The 20496-nt window shown below is 41.5% G+C and overlaps 3 protein-coding genes and 1 long non-coding RNA gene across 6 annotated transcripts; 2 read left to right on the plus strand and 2 right to left on the minus strand.

Annotated features, from left to right (window-relative positions):
* Window positions 1–2427: 2427 nt before the first annotated feature.
* LOC135615796 (probable protein phosphatase 2C 23) lies at window positions 2428–5171 on the minus strand. Its single transcript, XM_065114768.1, has 4 exons — window positions 3445–5171; window positions 3238–3351; window positions 2900–3164; window positions 2428–2801 (listed from the first exon to the last, which is right to left on the minus strand). Exons 1-4 carry the CDS (start codon window positions 5017–5019, stop codon window positions 2686–2688), a joined length of 2070 nt encoding a protein of 689 aa, XP_064970840.1. The 5' UTR covers window positions 5020–5171; the 3' UTR covers window positions 2428–2685.
* A 1723-nt stretch (window positions 5172–6894) lies between these two features.
* Window positions 6895–12677, plus strand: LOC135615797 (uncharacterized). Of its 3 annotated transcripts, none has more exons than XM_065114769.1 (5): window positions 6895–7030; window positions 7460–7678; window positions 9338–9414; window positions 9874–11476; window positions 11783–12677. In XM_065114769.1, exons 2-5 carry the CDS (start codon window positions 7519–7521, stop codon window positions 12457–12459), a joined length of 2517 nt encoding a protein of 838 aa, XP_064970841.1. In that variant the 5' UTR covers window positions 6895–7030; window positions 7460–7518; the 3' UTR covers window positions 12460–12677. The 3 variants fall into 3 exon arrangements, with proteins under 3 accessions (XP_064970841.1, XP_064970843.1, XP_064970844.1); XM_065114771.1 differs by lacking the exon at window positions 6895–7030 and adding an exon at window positions 7053–7262; XM_065114772.1 differs by lacking the exon at window positions 6895–7030 and having other exon boundaries at window positions 7616–7678; window positions 9869–11476.
* A 1453-nt stretch (window positions 12678–14130) lies between these two features.
* On the minus strand, window positions 14131–18006 carry LOC135615798 (replication protein A 70 kDa DNA-binding subunit A-like). Its single transcript, XM_065114773.1, has 3 exons — window positions 17878–18006; window positions 17439–17770; window positions 14131–16720 (listed from the first exon to the last, which is right to left on the minus strand). Exons 2-3 carry the CDS (start codon window positions 17714–17716, stop codon window positions 14350–14352), a joined length of 2649 nt encoding a protein of 882 aa, XP_064970845.1. The 5' UTR covers window positions 17717–17770; window positions 17878–18006; the 3' UTR covers window positions 14131–14349.
* Window positions 18007–18336: 330 nt separating this feature from the next.
* On the plus strand, window positions 18337–19035 carry LOC135615799 (uncharacterized). The gene is made up of 3 exons (XR_010488160.1): window positions 18337–18452; window positions 18560–18638; window positions 18796–19035. It is a non-coding gene; the product is annotated as an uncharacterized LOC135615799 (long non-coding RNA).
* The last annotated feature ends 1461 nt before the right edge of the window (window positions 19036–20496 follow it).

Consider the following 20496-nt stretch of genomic DNA (forward strand, 5'->3'; position numbering starts at 1 on the left):
AGAGTAGGATTATATTTCTTTAAGGAATAAAATCTCAGATTTGAAGATATTCATCTTAAGATTAGTAAGAGAAGAAAAGAGATCTAAAGTTATGGTAGGAAAAGGAATTGCCAAGTACAACAATCAACATATCGTCCATATATCATACATAGTAAATGAAAAATTAACACCATTGAGATTAAATTAAAGATGTTATCTTGTTTTTAGCAACTAAGCCATCATAGATAGATAGATAGATGCAATCAAATCAAATCTTCAATTTAGGCATTATTTTTTGTTTTCTTACTTGCTATTGAAATTTTAAAAAATAACTATTTAACATTCTAAGTAAGGCAATATAATCTTTATTAGTAAATTAAACAAAAATTTGTAAGTGTTTGAGTCGCTTGATTGATTTTGATCAATAATTTTGTTTGACATATTATAGATGTAATGAAGTCAATTTAAGATAATAGTGGTTCTACCACTTGAGATGCTTGTAGTCATTATACTATTGGCCTCTCGGAGAAATATTCGAGTAAATTATAATTTGGATATTCTATGTATCTAGAGTAAACTCGGTCTTTACGTACACTTGTCATTGTCCTTTCATCTTTTTGAATGAGACTATATTAGTTACATCTTCTCAAACACTTCAAATTTAAGGTCCTATTTGGGATTCATAAATTTGATGTAACTTAACATATAAACTTTTAGACTAAATACAAAATAAGTTATATTCGTCATTTAAAATCATGTACAACATATATTATGAATCACATGTAGGGTAGGCTTTCTTATCTTAATTAGAGCGAAAGTTAAATGGTGGAACAGCCTTTAAGTCTTTGATTAAGAAAATGAGAAAAGAAGAAGGATATCTAACATCCTACCCATTAAAGTGGGTATTGTCATTTGGTTCTATATAAACTTCTGCTGTACTGATGCTGAAAGATGACCTTAGTCAGTGAAAATGGGCTTTGAAAGATATTGAAAGGAATTGGAATTTATAACAAACCAATTCATGATTGATTGACTATATTTGGTCAGGAAAGATTTCACATCTACACCCATTAACTACAATTTCAAGTTTAGAGCTTAGATTTAAACTTTATTGACATGCTCTGAAATCAAGTACGAGAATATATTCGATGAAAAGGTAATCATTGTTCCTGAGGGTGGACAAGACCTTAAATCAGATGGAAAATGGAAGGGAATGATGGTTGCTTTACTTAATATCATTCCTGTTCTTCCAAATGAACCTTATAGAGAGGTAGCAATAAAAGTAGAGGACTGTCTGTCCTAATCTTTTTCCTCCTTTAACCAGCCATCATTAGGCCATTCGTGCATGAAAGTAAACTGGGAACCTAGCTTAGATTAATGGAGGTCCCAATAGGTTTTGGCAAAGTTACAAGAGAACAAAATGTGTTCACCAGAATTAACCTCACCTTGGCACACACAACAATAGTCTATATATAAATCACATTTGAAAGGCACAAGGAGTCTACCCCAAAAGAGTTTTCAAAGAAATACTTTGACTTTTAGAAGATTGCCGATCTAATGAAGGACAGAAGCAAATTCACAGTTGATAAAAGTCCGTTGACAAAGATGTTGTAAGTGTGCGATGACCATCCGGTTTGAGTTTACTTTTCAACTAACATCATCATCAGAGAATGGAGCCGTTCTCTTCATGCATAAATATTGTTAACTTGGATGGCTCACTTGCAACTACTGCTCAATGAAGATTTTCTGGAAGATGATGCATGCCCCAGTACAGCTTCATCCACAAGAGAAATGATCAAAAGAGGACAGCCATTGAAAATTGTGAAAGATGAACAATTCTCTTGATGGAAGATTGTCTACCATGTTTCTGAGATTGACAGCAACATGCCTGGAAGACTGCAATTGACCCATCAGGCAGCAAGGTTAGACTAATGTATTATCCACACATGAAGCAGCAAAAGTCAGATGGCATGCATGTCTGTGGATCAGTTATTGTCATAATTTACCAGGAAAGCAGAACTGTCAGTGTCAAATTTATTTCAAAGATGTGGGTATTGCATGATGAACATGCTTGTTGACCTGGTTTCTGATATCAAGATTGGTCAACCTTTCCTCTAGACAGTTTCCAACACCAACAAGTATGGGACTGCAGGATGTATCATTGAAATGCTTGGTCATAGTCATAGTTCATCAGAATATTCCTGTTACCTCAATCAGTTTGTGATCTTGAATTGTTGACTTTTACCCTGAGCTGTGCAACTCACTTTGCAATGCATAAACTGGGACAGAACATCCGGCAAATTTGTTGCTTGGAAGTTCTCCAAGTTGAATGATAGATGAAAGAACAAAGGCTAGTTTGCGCCTTCATATAGCTTATTTGATCAAGAAAGAATGAGAGAGCCTCATTGCAAGTCACAAATTATTTTATGGAGTAAACAAAAGGTCGAGGGGGAAACGAAGAACAAGTCCAAATGGGAAGAGAATGAGATACATATTAAGAAGAAGAAGAAGAAGAAATATTGGAGCTTGGTTACTTTGAACCATGGAGCTTTGGGAAGAACCAAGATGACAATTTCCTTTCTATTTCTGAAGCTGCTACTTTTCCTGTACAGTGTGCTTCATCCCCCCAAAATTTATGCTCTCCAAAGCTTGATTGTTATGACAGAGCTGATCTCAGAATTATCCTGCACCCATTCTGTATATTATCTACGCACAGGACCTCCACATTCTTCCTTCCAAGGAGATGATTATGATGGAAACATCATCGTGATACTTTCGTCTATCTCCTTGCGGAACATCAAGCAATTGATTGAACTCCATCCCTGCAGTCGTCGGTCGCAAGGCATCCAGAATTCTGATTAATAATTCCATACGATTATGTGCAATGATCAACCATATCTGATGGGCGTTCGGATCATACCAGCTTTATCTGCAGCTCGGTAGAGGACTTCTTCCACGAGGTATTGAGCAGGATCGCCGTCGGGGTTTGTCGCAGTGAACATCTCTACTTGGGTGACCACCTCTTCGTTCGTGAAGTATTGGTAGAGACCATCGGATGAGAGTATAAGGTATTTATCTTTGGGGCCAATCCGGTGGTAGCAGAGAAATGGATTGCAGGTGATGTATGGTGATGTCCCCTTGTAGTCGATCTTGAATGCCCCCAACAGGGCGTTGTTCCACTTTGGCTGCAGACAGTGAAACAGAGGCATGAGAGGAGACAGGAGGAATAAGAAGATACTCCGAGATCTATATATCAACCTGCTTTAGATAGCCGGCACCGAAAGCCCTGGTCACCTTCAATGATCCCTTCACCCGGTTGTTGACGATGGCACCGGGGTCATCAGGATGTTCATTTCGGATTCTTCGTACTTCCTGAATCACAACGAGCACGAGCATGTTACATCTACAAACACGGGATCATCAAACATGGAGACGATATGCAGTTGCAGTGGTAGCGCTCCTTACCTCGTCATTGCAGGTGCTGTGATCCAAGGTGAGCTGCACGGCGAGTAAATCACCGTCATCGTATGATTCAAGATAACGTAGAGTCTCGTTCCTGATGGATTCCAGATCTTGGGTCGCTTGCCCCACCAAGTTCCAGAGATCAGACTCCGCTCTCCTGGCCAGAACGGCGCAACTGTCGCCGACGTTCATCAGATACACGTCCTCGCCCCTCATCAGCATCACAAGAACACATGATCCCATCAGTGCCAGCTCCGGGTTCGCAGACACCATCGTGTTGGCCATATGCAGATAGGCCTCCTCTGTTTTCCTGAGAGCTCTGGAAATCGCCTTCAGTACTGCCCTGTGGTCGACCGCGCCGCCGGTGCTCGACTGTGTCGGTTGTTCCTTCGACCGCCTGTTTGTTTCCGAAGCCTCTCCATCGCAGGTCATGTTGCGTTCGCTCCTCTCAATCCTCCTGCTCTGCTTTCCTTCCTCGCAACAACTATCGTCGAGCTCCTGCGAGGTGTCGGTGGAAGTCTCACGGGTGTTTTGCGGGTCGTCCCAGAGCAGCCCCTTGAGCTCCCGTTGGATGGCCGGATAGAGATTGGCGAGGAGGTAATCGGTGGCGTCGGGGCCATTGAAGCCGTCGTAGATGCCGACGAAAACCCAACCATGCTCCTCCGATACGACGACATGCGTTCTGTCCTCACCGGCCTTGCCCTGAGCCCAGTGGAGGTTGCCGTTCGTGCCATCCGACGAATCGGATTCATCCCCGATGCAGTCGAAGCTCATTTGATCGTTGCCGCTGCTGTTGATGGTGGTGGAGTTGCTGCTGGGATCGGCGGCCGAGTCGAGGTTGGCGATGAGGTTGGGAACTCTGCCGCCTTCGGGTTTCGTAGAGGTCTCGCGGGGCGTGGCTACACAGCTGAACCTGGTGGCGGTTCTGGAGAGGTACTTGGTAAAGCGGCGGATGAGGGCAGGCGCAGTGCGGCTGTGACGGGCGGCCCGGCGGATTGCGAGGCGCTGGGACAGGCTGCGATAGAAGTGACCGGAGGAGGACGACGAGGAAGGGAGGCGGTCGACCGGACCGGAGAAGACACAGGAAGTGCGTTGGTTCTCGATAGGGCCAGAATGGAATCCCCGATCGAGGTGACCCGAGCTGAAATAGTGGCGGTCGGATCCGATGGGGCCGGAGAGCGAACCGGAGTGTCGGGGTTGCAGAGGGACGGAGGCGAAGGAGGAGGAGCTCTCAAAGGAGGCGGCGGAGGAGCAGGCCAGCTCGTTGCGAAGGACGAGCGGCGCCGTGGAGAGAGGGGTGGCGGCGTTGGCGCTCACGGATGCACCGGAGATAGACCGGAACATGGTGGTGCCTGTGGCGGCGCCCTCATCAGAGTGGTGGACGCGGGAGGAGGAGGAGGCGTCGGAGCCGTAGTTAGCGAGGTGGGGCACGTCAGGGCCGACGTAGACAAAGGAGTGCCCAAGGCCCTCATCGACGGGCTCCGACGCCATCGCGGCCGCAGCGGCGGAGTCAGCGGCGCCGACGGGGCGACCGTCGCCGTAGAAGCAGTGCGCCAACGTCACCAGGCGGTTGCCCATCGCAGAGACGGAAGAAAACAGTTCTGGAGACGGGATCAGGGCAAGAAAAGGGGCATCGAGAGTTCTGAGAACGAGCAAGGGAAAGAGAGGTGCGAAGAATGATGGAGGGTTGACTTTGTGCAGGGGAAGACGGCAAGGGGCGAGGAGTTGAATTTTCGAATCTATTCGTTTGCTTTTCTAAACAAAATGTCAAGGAAATCTCGCCCTTGTGGCGTTGACATGGAGATGGGTTGCCATCATTTCATTGGGCTCAACTTAAGAAGCAGCTCTCGGGGAGAGACGGGATTAATCAACGCAATAATTAAGAGAGGGGCGTGTAATTAAATGGTGGAAGATGGGAAGTCAAACCACCACAAGCGGGGATTCCTATAAAACCCAGGGGCTTTGAAAACCGTGCCCCGCGGGGCCCTCCTCTGCAAAGACAGTTGACTCCGACGTGTCGAGTAGAGAGGCGAGTTTTGTTGGATACCGTATTTATCTCGGATCCACCTCGAACTCGAGCCTGAGCTCTCCTGCGAGGCATCGAGAACGATCCTTTCTTGTGCTTTACGAACGAACACCTTAATGAACTACGCCAAATTGCTCGGTTAGGACTGATGACCCGACATCGACAACGATCCAAACCTACTATCTGCGGTTAGCATCAATGCAATAGTTCTGTTTTGGTGGCAGCAATAATAAACAACAGCCCAGATTTCTTCCCATCTGACACTGATGATGACATCCTCCTCAAGGCATCTTACAATGAATGGCAGCCGGTGTTCCTGCGGGGAATCCGATACTCTTTAATTTGCATTAGCTCATCCGATCATGCTTATAGATCATCAATGCTATTTATTTACGGTTTCAAAAATTGATCATCCACCTGTAGATGTGAGCACAGGGAAAAGAGATTCAATTTCTTCTGGGGAGATTTATCTGAGCTGCATGCAGAAATCATCTCAGCTGTTGCATCCCCTTCAGGATTGTCTGTCACATTTCAAACCCAAATTTATAGCTGTTTATTCTGAAATAAGAAGATTACATGGTCAATTCATTATATAATCTATCTTACGAGGAGTAGCTTCGAGGTATATCCTTAGATGACAAGTCCAGTCTTGGATTCTATTCTATGTTTACAATATGATAGCAAGACTCTGGACTGCCTCTCTCTTCTCCATTCCTGCAGCTTTCCTAACACTAAACAAAACTAAATACTGAAATAACTCAGAGTAATTGCGATCCACTAAGACAATTGCATCCCTCGAGAAGTCGTCATCTACGTTTCGAGATTCCAGAAAGCTGGCCGAGATCATCCGTCTATGTCAGGCTTCAGGTAAGCATGGGCCCAAATCACACCTCACATCTTAGGCCCATTAAATCATGGGTTGGGCCTCACTCCGATCTACTTATGGTCCACCGCTCCTCTCGTACACATCCGACGCTCACTGTCGACACGAGCCACGCCAAGGAAGTATCCCTTTCTGATACTTACTTGACAAGTCAACGCGTACGCGTCCAAAAACCTCTCCCGTCAGGTTGACCAAAACGTTGACCAAAAATGTTCAGTGGATCAGATCAGATGATGCGTACCATTTTGGTCCGTCTCATGCGGGCGAGAACAGAGGCTGCCACAGCATACGGTGTCGACAGGGGCAAAGCGATGCCATTAGCTGTTCGGTTGTTGAGATGCGTTGGAATGCCGCCATAAAATGTTGTTGTGAAAAGAATAGAACAATAAATATCAACCAAGTTGGTTCGATTAAATGACACGGACGATCGAGATCAAAAGAAGGGACGAGATGGACGGTCGGATGATACCCAACACCATAGCCGTGTCAAAGTCCGAGCACATGTGATAAGAAGAAGAAATATAATAATTGAATTAAATTTGGAAGAAATAGGAAAGAAAGGGAAGTGAAGGGACGGGAATCATTTAGCGTCAACGAGGCAGTCGCCTCTTCTCTCCCCCTTTTCTTCTCTGTTCTGCTGGTGCCGAGTTGAAGATTCAACACCGCCCGCCACAGTAGAAGTAATCTCCACCACAGTACCTTCTTCTTCTAGTCTTTACTCTAAATCCGCAATCGATTGCATTCCTCCTCGTTAATCGCGCGTTACGTTACGTTTGCAACTGATCTGTTTGTTTCGGAGATGAAATCACTGGATGTTCACATATTTGCCGTTATCTGATCTAAAAATTCCTCCTTTTTTGGTGTGTCCGTTTCTTCTTCGTCGATAGATTATTTTCACGGTTCTGTTCTATGGTAATAGATCATTCTTTTTGGTTATGTGTTGCTTTTTGGTCGTCCGATTGACCGATCGGTGCTTTGATCGATTCGTTCTCGCCCAATTGCTTGTGGATTCTTGTGAATCTACCTAAAAGATTGCCCTTTTGAGAATTGAATTGATTTTCTGCTTGAGCTAATACTGTTTGATTGATGGGTCATTTGTTTCGTTCCAGGCTCGATGATATTGCAGCCAAGGTCTCGTGGACGCCGTTTGATCATCTGACGGCGGGATATGGCTCAGTTGTTGCAGCATCAGGACTCCAATGCGTTATGCGACAAGAATCACACGGGTTGCATGTGGAGCGTACTTCAATATTTCGACTACCATCAGCGTCTTCACGCGAACAAGTCCCCGGAAGACACGAATTATGGCAACGCGGAACATGCTGGGAGTACGTACTTGCTCTTGTATTTGATTAGTGTCATGTGTTACTTAACATGGGGGGTGTCAAACTTTGGAATCAATGAACTTTAAGTTTGTCTGGTAGAATAAAGATTGAAATGATATGCAGTGTTTTGGTAGTTGATACTAACGTTGGATGTTCTTTTGGGAGAGAGCTGAAGGATCAAACTTAACTCATGGAGGTTTTACATATAAGGACAAGTTCTGATTGTATGCCTTGGAGGTTCACTTTTAGTGTTCCTGTTATTCTAACTTTCTTTAAGGAAAATATTGGAAATAATTTGGTTGGTTAAGGTATCACCTAGTTATTCAGTAAAATTCCATTCGTATGAGAACGCAGGACACAGAAAGGAACTTGGCATCGATATACGTCAGGTACTGGAGCTTTTCACCATGAGAACCTTGTTTAGGATTGATTGTGAACTGTACCAGTCTATATCGTCATTCTTACTATGGGGCAGATTATGGTACATGTTTAATTTTCCCCATCAATTTACTGGAAGTCTGAATTGTAATAGTCCCTACCTTGATTTCTCAGCGAACCTCCAGGGAAAATGATCGATAGATTCCTTTACTATGTTGATGCTCGACGAGTCCTTGATTAGCATCAGCTCCTACTTTTTCTAAAACCCTAAAAAAATTGGAGATGCATGATTTGTTGTGGACCACATCTAAGGATCTGAGTGAACCAGTTGGACCACTTCTTGGCCAAGTTTCCAGCAAAAGATCATTCAGATGTTTGCTAGTCAAAAGGTTTCGCTCATCTTGTTACAATGGATTTGAAAGTATTTTCTTTTCTTCTTTTGGTGGTGAGGAAGATTCAATATATGTATCGTAATAATCTTATACCCAACTCATCAAAATCTGATCAGTATCTGTTGTTGCCAGGTTTTTTAGCCAATTATGATTAGTGCCAAAGTATAGCAAGAAGTTAATTCAGATCATTATTAGCCCCAAAAAATTTATCAGATATGCACTCATCTTGTAGGAACCACTTTTTTGTAAGCATTAAAATTATTAGTCGCCTACTTAGCATGGTGATAGGTGATTATTTGTCAATTACTTGATCAATGCCAAATACATGTGAAATTTGGTTATAGTCTAGCTAATTGACATATGTATTGCATATCCACAATTCAGTCTTGCCAGCTTATGGACTAAAAATGAGTAATGTGATCTCAATACTGATATTCTTGATGCGTTGATTATTGGAATAGGCAGAGGGTTTTAATCACAGAAAGATGATGTTACAATAAATAATAGTGTTGAGTGAGTGAAACTATTGTTGAAAAGTGACTTCTCAAATATGTAGGTTTTGAAACTTGTATTATATGATATCGGCTTAGTAGCTCCTGAAAAGGTCTTTCAAGTTTAGCTGTCTGTGACTGCTTCAGTTTCAGTAGAGCTTGTGTTTAAACTGGTTACTTTGGCTGTTGGTTTCCAGATGCCATTGGGCATCAAGTTACCAAACATCAATTGATCCATCTTCTTCTGTTCAGAAATACATGACCTTAGGTTACAGACAACCATTCTTATGCTGTTGGTTTCCAGATATCATTAAGCATCAAGTCACTGGCATTATGTGATTCATCTTCTTCTGTTTAGAATTACATAACCTCATGTTACTGACGACCACTTCTTAATATAGGTACAGAGTATTCAAGACTGTATGTTCCTTCAATTAGCAATCAACACGACAAGTCATACAGAGAAGCAAACTCAAGGGTGAGTTTTAACTAAGAAAGTTCAGGTAGTAAATTTTGCTGGCTGCCATAGTTAGAAATTTTTCTTAACTTAGCAGGTTGTGATATAAGTGTTTTATCATATATTCTTACTATTTTTTATTGTTTCTTCTCCAGTTTGGTGGTTAAATGTAATGTGTTTTTGTGGCATAATATCTTGAACTTGATCAGAGCAGACGATGCCAGCAATTTTGTGCATTGTTATAGACTTCAAAATATTTGATTATCTAATTCTAAATGATAGACATGAGTGGATCATTCATTGCCTCTTTGCTTGCTTTATGCTTTTCTTTCTAGATCAACTTGTACATGTTTCGTGCATATTCTTCACATAGTGAATTGGAATTAGATGGCATCTCTGATGAACTAGAAGGTCCTCAGTGTTGCTTTTCTCATGCATCAGTTGCACCTGATTTAATGACGCCTGTTTTAACCAGTTCAGGTTGTCAAAAGAAATTCAGGCAAGGCTCTTAGAGAGTTAATATTAAAGAAGTTATTCAGGAAACTGCATCGTAAACAAAAAATGCTTCCAGTAACACCACGCCTGCTGCGCACATTTTCCATTCATCACCTGGAGTGCAATGATTATGTTCTTCCAGAGGAAATGTCTGCTGAAAGTGAAATAGAAGTTTTAGAAACACAAGAGACTGATTCTTTGCAATCCAGCAAAGAAGCTCCTCTTATGGCAAAAGACATAAAATGTCAAGTTTGTGGATCAGTTGACATTGTAAAAAATGTCGGTCAGGATCAGCTTGTTGAGCTTGGAGATCATTTAACCGAGAACCAAACTATACTAGTGGAAAAATTACATGCAGCAAGGGAAGCATTCTTGAAGCAGAAGCAATTAGTTGCCAAAGGGATTGGAACAGATGAAGTGAAATCACCATTGGAAATCACCACTGGGAATCACCATTGGAAAATAGCAGGAGTTCACTTTGTCAATGAAGAAGTGAAATCACCATTGGAAAAAATATCCGTTTCAAAATCCACAGACAATGATTTGCAGGCTGTGCCGTCTAGTGCTGGTATTAATGTAGATATGCTAAAATCAGAATCTGCAGTTCTAAATGATTATGGGGTTGATCCTGATTCAGAGTTTGTACCCACTTCTCATGAAATGGAAAATCGTACAGTTCATGGAACTCATTTAAATACTTTAGTAGATATAACTCATGAGAACAGGAATGAGAATCATCGGATTTCAATGGATGGATTCTTGCATAAAATCCCCTATGGCCAGAAGGTGCCTGAGGAAGTCCTAACGAAAAAGTTGTTCCAATCTGCCTCAGCTAGATCTTTCAGGGATGTCTCAAGTTATACTTATGGTTTTCCTCCTAAAGTGGATCCACATCAAAGTATTAAAAGGTCCCGTTCTGTTGTGGATTCCTCGGATCAATATTCTAACTTTCTCAATTATATTCCAGTTGGAGAATCCAAAAGGCTGCCTGAGATCTTTATCTCAGTAAAGCAATACAGCAGTGTGCCAGACAGGAAGACCCCAAGAACCTTTGGAAGAATTCATTCTAATCCAGAATTCAGATCTTATCATCTAAGTCAAGATATCCAAAGTGGGCTATTTCATGCGTCTGTTGACATGTATAGTCTTACTAAGCAAGAGTCAGTTGAGACCACTTTGCATATGAAGGACAAGATGGAATCGTATAAATCTACAGAGCAGATTTGTAATTTAAATGCTAGTGGGTCAACCGAGAAACTATCTTTGGTGAAAATCAGTGAAACTGAGCTGAGTGAATCATGCAATGTTACAGATTCAACAACGGAGTATGGTGGCCATGTTCAGCTGCCTCAGAAGGATACTGGAGCTGCGGAAAGCCCATTCTTAGATGGCAAGTTTCACCAGATTGACGTACCTGAACTTTTAGATTCAAAACAAGCGGGGAAGGGTCATGTTACAGGGCATGAGCTTGCAAGGATACGTAAAATAGACCCCAGTGATGAACAAACAAAACAAAACCAAAATTCTGATCTTGACTTGTGTTTTGAAGAGGATCTTGACAGTTCATCAAAATATGCAGTCTCAAAAGGTGAAGTACTTACAAAGGCAAAGATTTAAACATGATAATTTTTTTTATCCCTTAAAAGAAATATTTGAATGATTTCCTTTTCTTAAATTATATGTTGAGTGCTAACTGCATGGAGATGGCATTCCCACTATAGTAAAGAAAAAAGACTTATCCTAAGCACGAGTATATTATGTTTACTGTTATTTGCATGTTTTTATGTACTTGCATACAGAAAGGTTTTGTAGACTTTTACCTGTATATTTATTTTTATACAACTTCCATGGAAACTCTTGGTCACACGGTATATATTTAATTTCTTTTAAACAGATTCCACACTCAGGAGCCTCCATTTTGAAGGGCTCAATTCTTTGCCACAACCAGCCAACGGCTTGGATGTTGATATCTCAGCCGGGGTTGAGCCTGTTGAATCCAGCTCCAGTAATGAGCTGCGAGATGGCCTTACTAGTGCTGATGTTTCTCACATCAGAGTGGATCAGAATGATGAGGCTGAGTTCGATTACATCAGAAATATTTTAATGGAACCTGGTTTTAGTGGTTCGGCATGGTATTCTCGCTACCAGTCAGTGGACCCTTTACTCTTTGGCGAAGAGGCTTGCACATTTCATGTATTTGAAGCTGCATCATGTGATTCTGACAATACATATCTTGATCATCATCTTCTTTCTGATCTAGTAAACGAGGTCTTATTCGAGATCTATGAAAAATCTTTCACCCCTGGCATGTTCTTACATATTGGTCCTCGTGTCAGGCCAATTCCTGTGGGTTATCACATCCTTGAGGAGGTCTGGGCAAAAATCAGTTGGCATCTTAGTTCAAGAAGACAGCCAATTCACACACTTGAAAATGTCATGGCAAGAGATTTTGCCACAAGCAATGGGTGGTTAAACCTCCAGCGGGATGCCGAGTCTGTTGGAATGGAGTTAGCGGGTCTTATATTGGATGATTTACTGGCTGAATTAATGCCCGAGCTTACTGTTGGCTGAAATCTATATGCTGCATCAACCTAGGCTTGTTGTTTGCATGTACATATCAAATTTTTTCTTCTGTTGATGTTGAGTATTGCTTTTTATACCATCATTCATATGTGTACAGAGTGAAAATATTTGTAGTATGTTTGGAGTGGGGAAAAAGAATAAAATCCTTGTATCATAAGATTTGCGATTGCAGATATTGATTGAACATCTATAAATTAATTGTGTAACTGCAGCTGTGCAGATATTTACTGGAGTCCATTATGGACAGATCGATGATGATTGGGTCTAGCTATTGGCTCTCTCTCTTTAACTGAACAATTTAAGAATTGTACAATAGGAAAAGAAAAAGATTATTCATGCGAGTTTATACAAAATGATGTTTAATTGTCTTTTGAGGAACATGAATAATCTTTATGATTTTTTTTCTAAGGGGTAAGTGATGAAGATAGAATTCAAGCTCACGAATTTACGATAAACTATTAAATTTTTTATCAATTAAACTAGTTAATGTCTTTATAAACCTTATTGATTAGGAGGAGCACTTGTAATTATTCTCAGCAAATATTATAGTAGGCATTACTAGCACCACCATAAACAAGGTTGAAGCATTGTGGTATCTCCCGGCAAGCAGCAAAAGGGGGCAAATTCTTGTAGAGGTTACATGAGAAAATATAGAGTGAAGTAAGCGTCCTCTTATTTAGATACCTTCACGTAAACCACGAGAGAGAGAGAGAGAGAGAGAGACGTCCTCATACCTTCACGTAAACCACAAGAGAGAGAGAGAGAGAGACGTCTCAGTTGCAACCACAGCAAGCACAGCTGCAGTTGGATCCACACTTGCAGGTGTTGCATTTGCAGCCTCCATTCTCAGAACCTGACTCCATCTCAAACCCTCCAAAGTACCTGCAACACCCAATTCAGCTCTACCTATACTAATGCAGTGTATCCAATCGATGAAGTGTAAGCCAAGACTGAGCACACATTTCCATCACAGATGAAACACCTAAAACTCACCCTTTAGTAGGCGCAGCAGCAAAGACGATAGTCTGATGGTTGGTGTTTCCCTCCATCCCTAAATCAAGCCGTTTGTTGCACCTGCACTCGAGAAACTATGCTCAGATCAATCAAATGGTCGGATGAATTTTCGAGGAGGTTTTCAAGTGCTGTATGGATTGGAAGAAGGAACAGTAAAGGAAAATGACAGAAAGGATTGGAAGAAGGAACAATAAAGGAAAATGACAGAAACCGATGGTGGTGATCGCCACATCCATTGCCGCAGTTGCGGGCAGAGTCACACCCACATTTCCCTCGAGAAAAATTCTCTAATCAATGAAACTTCTTTCCATCTTTCGGGTATGATTGAAGAGTGAGATTGGATCAATTTCATCCCGAATGGAATGATCATTAAATTTGATTGTATCAGCTTGCTTCATTTCATACTTATTTTAGCACTTAAAAGAGGTAGTTAAACAAACAGCAATCCGAGCTGACAAATATTAGAGAACATTCAACTCAAACAACCTCAGGGCTGTCATAACTTATATACCTACCTGAAGTAAATTCATAAAAGAAGACTTCCAACCTAAATAAATGCATTGGGAAATAAATTAAACAACAAATATATGATACAGCCAAAGGTACAGTCTGTTTGACTAGAGAGCATAAAGGGGAGAAACAAAATGCAGAAGAAAGCACCTAATGGATTGAAATTGATTCAAGAAATAGCTATCCACAATACATTTGGCAATTAAGCATCAACAGAACGCCTTGAAAAGCATTTTATCCATCAGTGGAATTTGACTGTACAACAAAACACCATGCAAGTGCCAACATACACTGATAACTCAACCAGTCTACTCTTCTGATCATGAACAAGTTTTTTTTAAGAGTACCAACAATTTAGAAACCACCGACATGTTGCCTGGTGTTGGTGTATCTTCCTGATGAACCACCATCCCCATATGCTGATCCGGCAGCACCCATCCCAGGGCATTCACTAGCCCAGTGCCCAGGCTGTTGGCATTTGAAACAAATGTTGGAACCAATACTTGAGAATCCACCACCTGCGGACTGGCCCTGCCTATTTACGCCTCTCGGACAATTCTGGAAACTGTGACCATTGGAGCCACAATTGTTGCAGAATGCTTGAACCTCATTTCTAGAAAAACTATGTTTCATGTTGCCACCATAGTCATTTGCATGCTGCACAAACTGATTTGTTGCTCCCATTCTGTATCCGTCGGAACTGCTATTATTGCCAAAGTTGTTCCTTCCAGAATGGATATTGCCAAAGTTGTTGCTATTACTGCCAAAGTTAGATTCACCAGTACCATAGGTAATATTAGCCATTCCAGAAGTTGAGGCAGAAGTTCCATACGTTCCTTTAGAAGCATTGGGATCTTCACTCGAAAGCTTCTCAATCAGACCCAGAAGATACTTGCTCTCAGACGATGGGTTTATTTTCTCAGCTTTGACAACAGTTGATTTCACACGCTGTTCATCACTAAATGTCTCCTCCTTAACTTTCAACTTGAATAAATATTGATGGAAGAGCACCGTCCGAATAATTTCTGCAAACTTCAAATCATCTTGTTCTTCATATTTCAACAAATACAGCTCCTTTGCAGTGACACCCAATATCTCCTCGCCACATTCTTGGAATGCTGTAACCCAGGTCATACCTGTATGATCCTGGATCTGAAACTGGAGCAGATACCTATAATCACACTCGGGAAAACTCTGATCACAACGATCACAATGCCAAGTGCCATCACCATTGTTGTTAACCTTCTTATTGCATGGCCTATCCCCTACCATCAATGGACAAGCTGTATAGCAGAAATTGTCAACCTTCATGAACGTGATGGTTGCCTTTACGGTTATCCAATCAGGTTTCTCGGATCGTCCTAAACCCTCATCCTTAATCTGTGCGACTGTCTTCCTAACATCATTCCTACCCGTGGTTGTTGTCTCCCTGGATATTGAAGCAGCAGTCATACTCTTCCCTTCTCTATTATACCAGTCTCTCAATCTGTGAGCCTCGGGAAAATCAGGATTTATAAATAGTTGGCTTGAGCCAATAGTAGTTACTGACTTCCCATTAAAATCACTGACTCTCCCAGTTTTAATGGCCAGTACAGGACATACACCAGAGTCACACATATGTTGAAGTTGCTGACCCTCTACGCTGCAGAACTTACCCCACATAGTCATTTCCACAATACGACCTGACATATCCTTTAATTGGAGAGTTTGTTTATTGGTTTCTGTGCCATTTTTTCTCATTATCGAAAGCGAGGGATTTATTGACACCACAATGCCAATAACATCAACCATGGTATTGTTTTCCAAGCCTTCAATTTCATTTATCGGCCGAAAGTTGAACTGTTGCTTTGGGATGGTGTTATCTTCCTCTAAACATGGTTGGATCACTGATTGAGCCTCTAAAAATATTTCATATTCATTGTTCAGATGATTAAAGCTCTTCTGTGCAGGCTTCAAGCTTCCTTTGGAGATCAAGTACACTTTCCCCACTTCAATCTGATCATAGAACTGGTCGGCTACCACGTTAAAGCAAGTAACACGTATTTCTCCACCATCTGAATCCAGGAGATCAAAAGAGAAGACTTTCCCTTCCCCCCTAGGATTATTGTAGCGCCGAAGTTCACTCTTGGTTGTCACTCTTGCCTTAATTGTCCATCTGCCCTGGTAAGGATTCAAAGCAGAAATAGGAATAATGCGAGCAGGAGCTTCATTCTTGGCTATAGGCCCTCTATTTGTGTACAGCGGTGGGGGTTGCTGATAAGCAGGCTGAACTGGACGCCCATAGGAACTAGCAGGAGGTCCAAATGCTCCAACAGAAGCTGGATTTGAGAACCTCTGGTTTTGATTACCACTGTTTGGATGTGATTCATAAAACCTCCCGATACCTTGTTCAGCTTTTGGCTGTTCAATATTCGGACTATTCATGTTCCTGCTCGACATGGGACCACTACCATAAGAACCACCAAAAGATGAGTTGTTTGTCATAGACTCTGACTTGGGATTAAGAGAAACTCCTGCAACATTTTGTCCGCTGTTAGATTTGCTAGAATTTGGACCACCATAAGTTTGAGGATTCACCGCAGCCTTCACTGGTTGATCTGTACTGGATGGCTGAGCAGGGATAGGAGCTCGGTTTTGTGAAGCAGGACCATTATCATACAATTTTGGTTCTCCAATTCCATTACTACTGCTGACAAGGACTTCCAAGTTGATAACAATAATGATTCTGGATTTAAAAGTCAAGAGGTAAACAAAGGCACTGAGAAATAAACCATACACATACATAAACCACCACGCATATCAAAACCTTGACTAAAAAGAGAATTTGGTTAACGATATTATATAATAGATATGTTACTCTCAGGTGATAATCATCATCTACCATTATGAATGTGGGATTCCCAATGACTCGAGAAAGGCAGAGTAAGTAAGAGATGGAGAAATGGGAATATTGAAAGCCTTGGGGTCCTACTTCATCAGTAAATATCTAATCAAATTCCACCATTTTTTTCAGAAAAACATTAAAAAATATATATACTCTGCTGGAGTACTCCACCCTAACAAAGAAAGACTGTCATCGAAAATAAAAACTAGTAACATTCGTTGGAGGTAAAAAGTATTACTTTTATATCTTAACTAAAGCTTCGGGTCTATTTTCTAATTTGGGGTTGAATCTTTTGATGATCAAAACTCCGATCTTCAAAAGGAATACTCCCCAAACAAACAATAATCGTCATTTTGAATGAAAATTTAGAAATATTTATTAAAGGTAAAAGCACTTCGTTTCTTTCTTATCTGAAGTTTCATTTCTCTGATCTCATTAGGAGCGAATAATTTGACAGCAACACGAATTCAAACAATCAAAACTCCTGTAATCTTCAAGACATGTCTCATTTCAACATCAACAAAAAAGTCACAATACTAGGAGATCAGGAGGCATTCACCTGCGGTTCTGGATGACGTTACAGATGAACTCGTTGAGCTGAACGATGGAGTACTTCTGCAGTGCCCCCGACTTAACGAGTCCGTTCATCTGCGTCGCGAGCATGGCCTGCTGCATGTGAGTTCCGTCGGACAGCAGCATCCGGTACCGCTCCGTGGTGCTCTGCTGGGTGTTGACCAGCTTCACGTCCCACACCTGCACCACCGGCCTGGCGCCCTCCTCCGCCCGCCCCTCCGAAATCGCCGCTATTGCCCCCTGCGTCAGATCCACCGCAGCCATCCTCTTTTACCTCCTCCTCGTCCCCTTGACTCACTTCAACAACAGATCGAAAACCTAGAACCGAAAATTGAGAAGAAATCAATCGAGATCGAGATCGAGCGAGAAGAGCGAAGCTTCAATAGCAGATGAGAAGATTAACAGAGGCGGTTGAGGGCTGTTACAGTGGATTAGATGGCTTGGGAACCCCTCTTCGCCGATCGCTTCTCCCGAGGCGCCAGATGCGGTGACGGGTGCTTTCGAAAGAGCCCTAATAGTGGATGGCTTTTAAGGGCCGTCGAAGAGGAGCGAACCGACTCAGTTTGAGAGGGAAAACCAATGAAATCGAGTTTTGGAAATTTTGAGTTCCGGTGGGCTTCGCATAGTAGGCCTTCCTTTCTTAGTGAGACATGGGCCCATATATGTTACGCCTAATTTAGTTTGGACACTCATATTAATAATAAATAAATAAATAAATACATCTTCCGTCACAATTCGAGATTCGGGCACACCTTCGATCTGACGGCTGCCGTTCTCTTTGATGCCCGCGGTCAATCATCTAGGACGCTCATCATACGTAGGGGCACACTTGTAATTCATGACAGGGGAACACACTCCCCTGTCATATAATGTGATCGTATTCTCACGAGACCCTCAATTCGATCGAACAGAGGCGAATGTCTCTTTCGGGTTTGAGCCTCGTCGCCTCTCTTGGCAGATAATGGCCTGGAAATTCTTCGTCGGCGGCAACTGGAACTTCGTAAACCTCGAGTGTTCTCTTTCTCTTTTCAAAGTTCGGGATCGGTTCTTTGCAGCACTTCTTCTGTGGATCTCTGTCTTAATTTGTTTTGTTTTGGTGAAGTGTAGTCCGGCCTGTGGATCTTCGTCGTCTATGCTCACGTCTTGCTAGGATCCGTCTTGATGTTAACTATCCATCTGCAGGATTGTAAGACTTTGTTTTTGCATTTTTCCTTTTCTTCCCGTTGTCTTCTGGATTCCGAGCCTTCCCATTCTGGTTCAACCGATTACCTTCTGATTTGGGGGCAAAGAATATGATGGGGAACTCTGATGTAAAATGTGTTTGCCTTTTGGCTTGTTCGCAGAATGGGACCAGCGAGGAGGTGAAGAAAATTGTCAGCACTTTGAACGACCGCAAAGTTGCATCAGCTGATGTTGTTGGTATAGATCTCGATCAAATGTTTGGAACTCGTTTGGAAATTTTGTACTTATTATTTGGACGCTTCCCCCTTTTGTTGGAGTTGGAGTGAGGATATATCTTGGTCTCGGTGATATTAGCAACTAAAATCTTTAATTCGTTCAAATATGTAGCTCTTGCTGGTTGATTGGTGAGCTCTTGGATGACTGGTTCTTAACAAATAACCTTGTCCGGTTCAGTGTGAAGGCTAGTTTTGTGTTTTTCGGATGGTGGCATTTTAAAAGTCATTATAATTCCTTTACATTGAGTTATTGAAATCAGATTTTAAATTTCCAATGAGATTGGATTGTCGAGCTGAAATAGTTCCGTATTTGTTCGTGTTTTTGAACCCAATGCTTAGCAACTTCGCCCTGATGTTTTCTGTGAGTTAGTAATCGAAACGAATGATGTATAGCATCTTGCAATTCTGAGACTATATCTTCTGTATTCGAACCTTCAGTTCTGTGTAATCGTTGGTATTAGTCCTTCAAGTGGGTTGCTTTTCACATTACTGTTACTTTCATCTTGGAAAAGATGCCTTGGAATTTCATGAGTGAAATATATTGTGCAGGCCTGCAATAGATATAGTGCGTGTTCTTTTAACTGAGCTTGCTGTTGATATACAACCTATATAAACCCATTAATGCTTGCGTATTATTATCTCTATAGATGTTGTGGTCAGCCCCCCTATGTCTTTCTTCGTATTGTCAAAAGTTTGTTGCGCCCTGATTTTCATGTTGCAGCACAAAATTGTTGGGTAAATAAAGGAGGTGCTTAGGTGAGATTATGTATGAGTTATCTTTCTTGACGAGTTCATATTGTTCATTGCTCTCTTTTTGAAGAGAAGAATAACTATTGTTTATGTTTATGATTTGTTATTGGATAAATTGACATATCTGGTTGGTCTGTTTGACAAAAATTGATGTTAACTGTTGCTTTGTTCTAGGTTTGATGTGGATCCACACAATATATTTTGTATTTTAACATTGTTTATTCCGATAGTTGTTAGTTTATTGTTTATGAAAAGTTAATTTCTTTTGGCACAACAAATTAATATTTTGACCAGTAAATTGACTCAGACTTGAACTCTTTATTTTGTGCATTATCAACTTGTAATAAATTCTTAAATATTTAAAGTGTAAATCGCATTACAAGGCAGTGTAAACTGTAAATCATGTGGAAGAGAACTTCCACAAGTATACAGGATGCAACTTGCAGTATATTAGGTCTCAGGAGATGGAGTCGAGGAAAGGGTGGTCAGGGCATGAACTGTAAGGTCCAGTGAGCTTAGGTGCCGACTCTAGGTCTCCTTCCTGTTTCTGTTAATTCATTTGTAGTATTTTTATGTCTTCAGCTTTAGTTATTGATATCAGTGAAAATGTTTTTTGTTTGAATGTCCATTTCATTGCGTACCTGCTTGTCTACTAGGTTATAATAACTAATGTTGTAAAAAAAAACTTGAAGTCTTATAATTTGATCAAAAAATTCCTTATGCAGTGCTGAGATGCTTGTAAATCTTGACATTCCTTGGGTCATCCTGGACACTCTGAGCTAAGGCTTTTGTTGGGTGAATCAAATGAGGTAATATACCTGTGGACTAAAAATATAT

This window comes from Musa acuminata, chromosome BXJ2-6 (genome assembly GCF_036884655.1).
Source record: "Musa acuminata AAA Group cultivar baxijiao chromosome BXJ2-6, Cavendish_Baxijiao_AAA, whole genome shotgun sequence".
NCBI lineage: Eukaryota > Viridiplantae > Streptophyta > Magnoliopsida > Zingiberales > Musaceae > Musa > Musa acuminata.

Coding starts and splice junctions, on each gene's coding strand:
- LOC135615796 (XM_065114768.1), bottom strand. CDS start 5,019: ATGGGCAACCGCCTGGTGACGTTGGCGCACTGCTTCTACGGCGACGGT. Junction 3,165..3,237: donor GTGCCGGCTATCTAAAGCAG/GTTGATATATAG, acceptor CACTGTCTGCAG/CCAAAGTGGAACAACGCCCT. Junction 2,802..2,899: donor CCGAGCTGCAGATAAAGCTG/GTATGATCCGAA, acceptor CGACGACTGCAG/GGATGGAGTTCAATCAATTG.
- LOC135615798 (XM_065114773.1), bottom strand. CDS start 17,716: ATGGCTGCGGTGGATCTGACGCAGGGGGCAATAGCGGCGATTTCGGAG. Junction 16,721..17,438: donor AACGTCATCCAGAACCGCAG/GTGAATGCCTCC, acceptor TTTTAAATCCAG/AATCATTATTGTTATCAACT.
- LOC135615797 (XM_065114769.1), top strand. CDS start 7,519: ATGGCTCAGTTGTTGCAGCATCAGGACTCCAATGCGTTATGCGACAAG. Junction 7,679..9,337: donor CAACGCGGAACATGCTGGGA/GTACGTACTTGC, acceptor TTCTTAATATAG/GTACAGAGTATTCAAGACTG. Junction 11,477..11,782: donor AAAATATGCAGTCTCAAAAG/GTGAAGTACTTA, acceptor TCTTTTAAACAG/ATTCCACACTCAGGAGCCTC.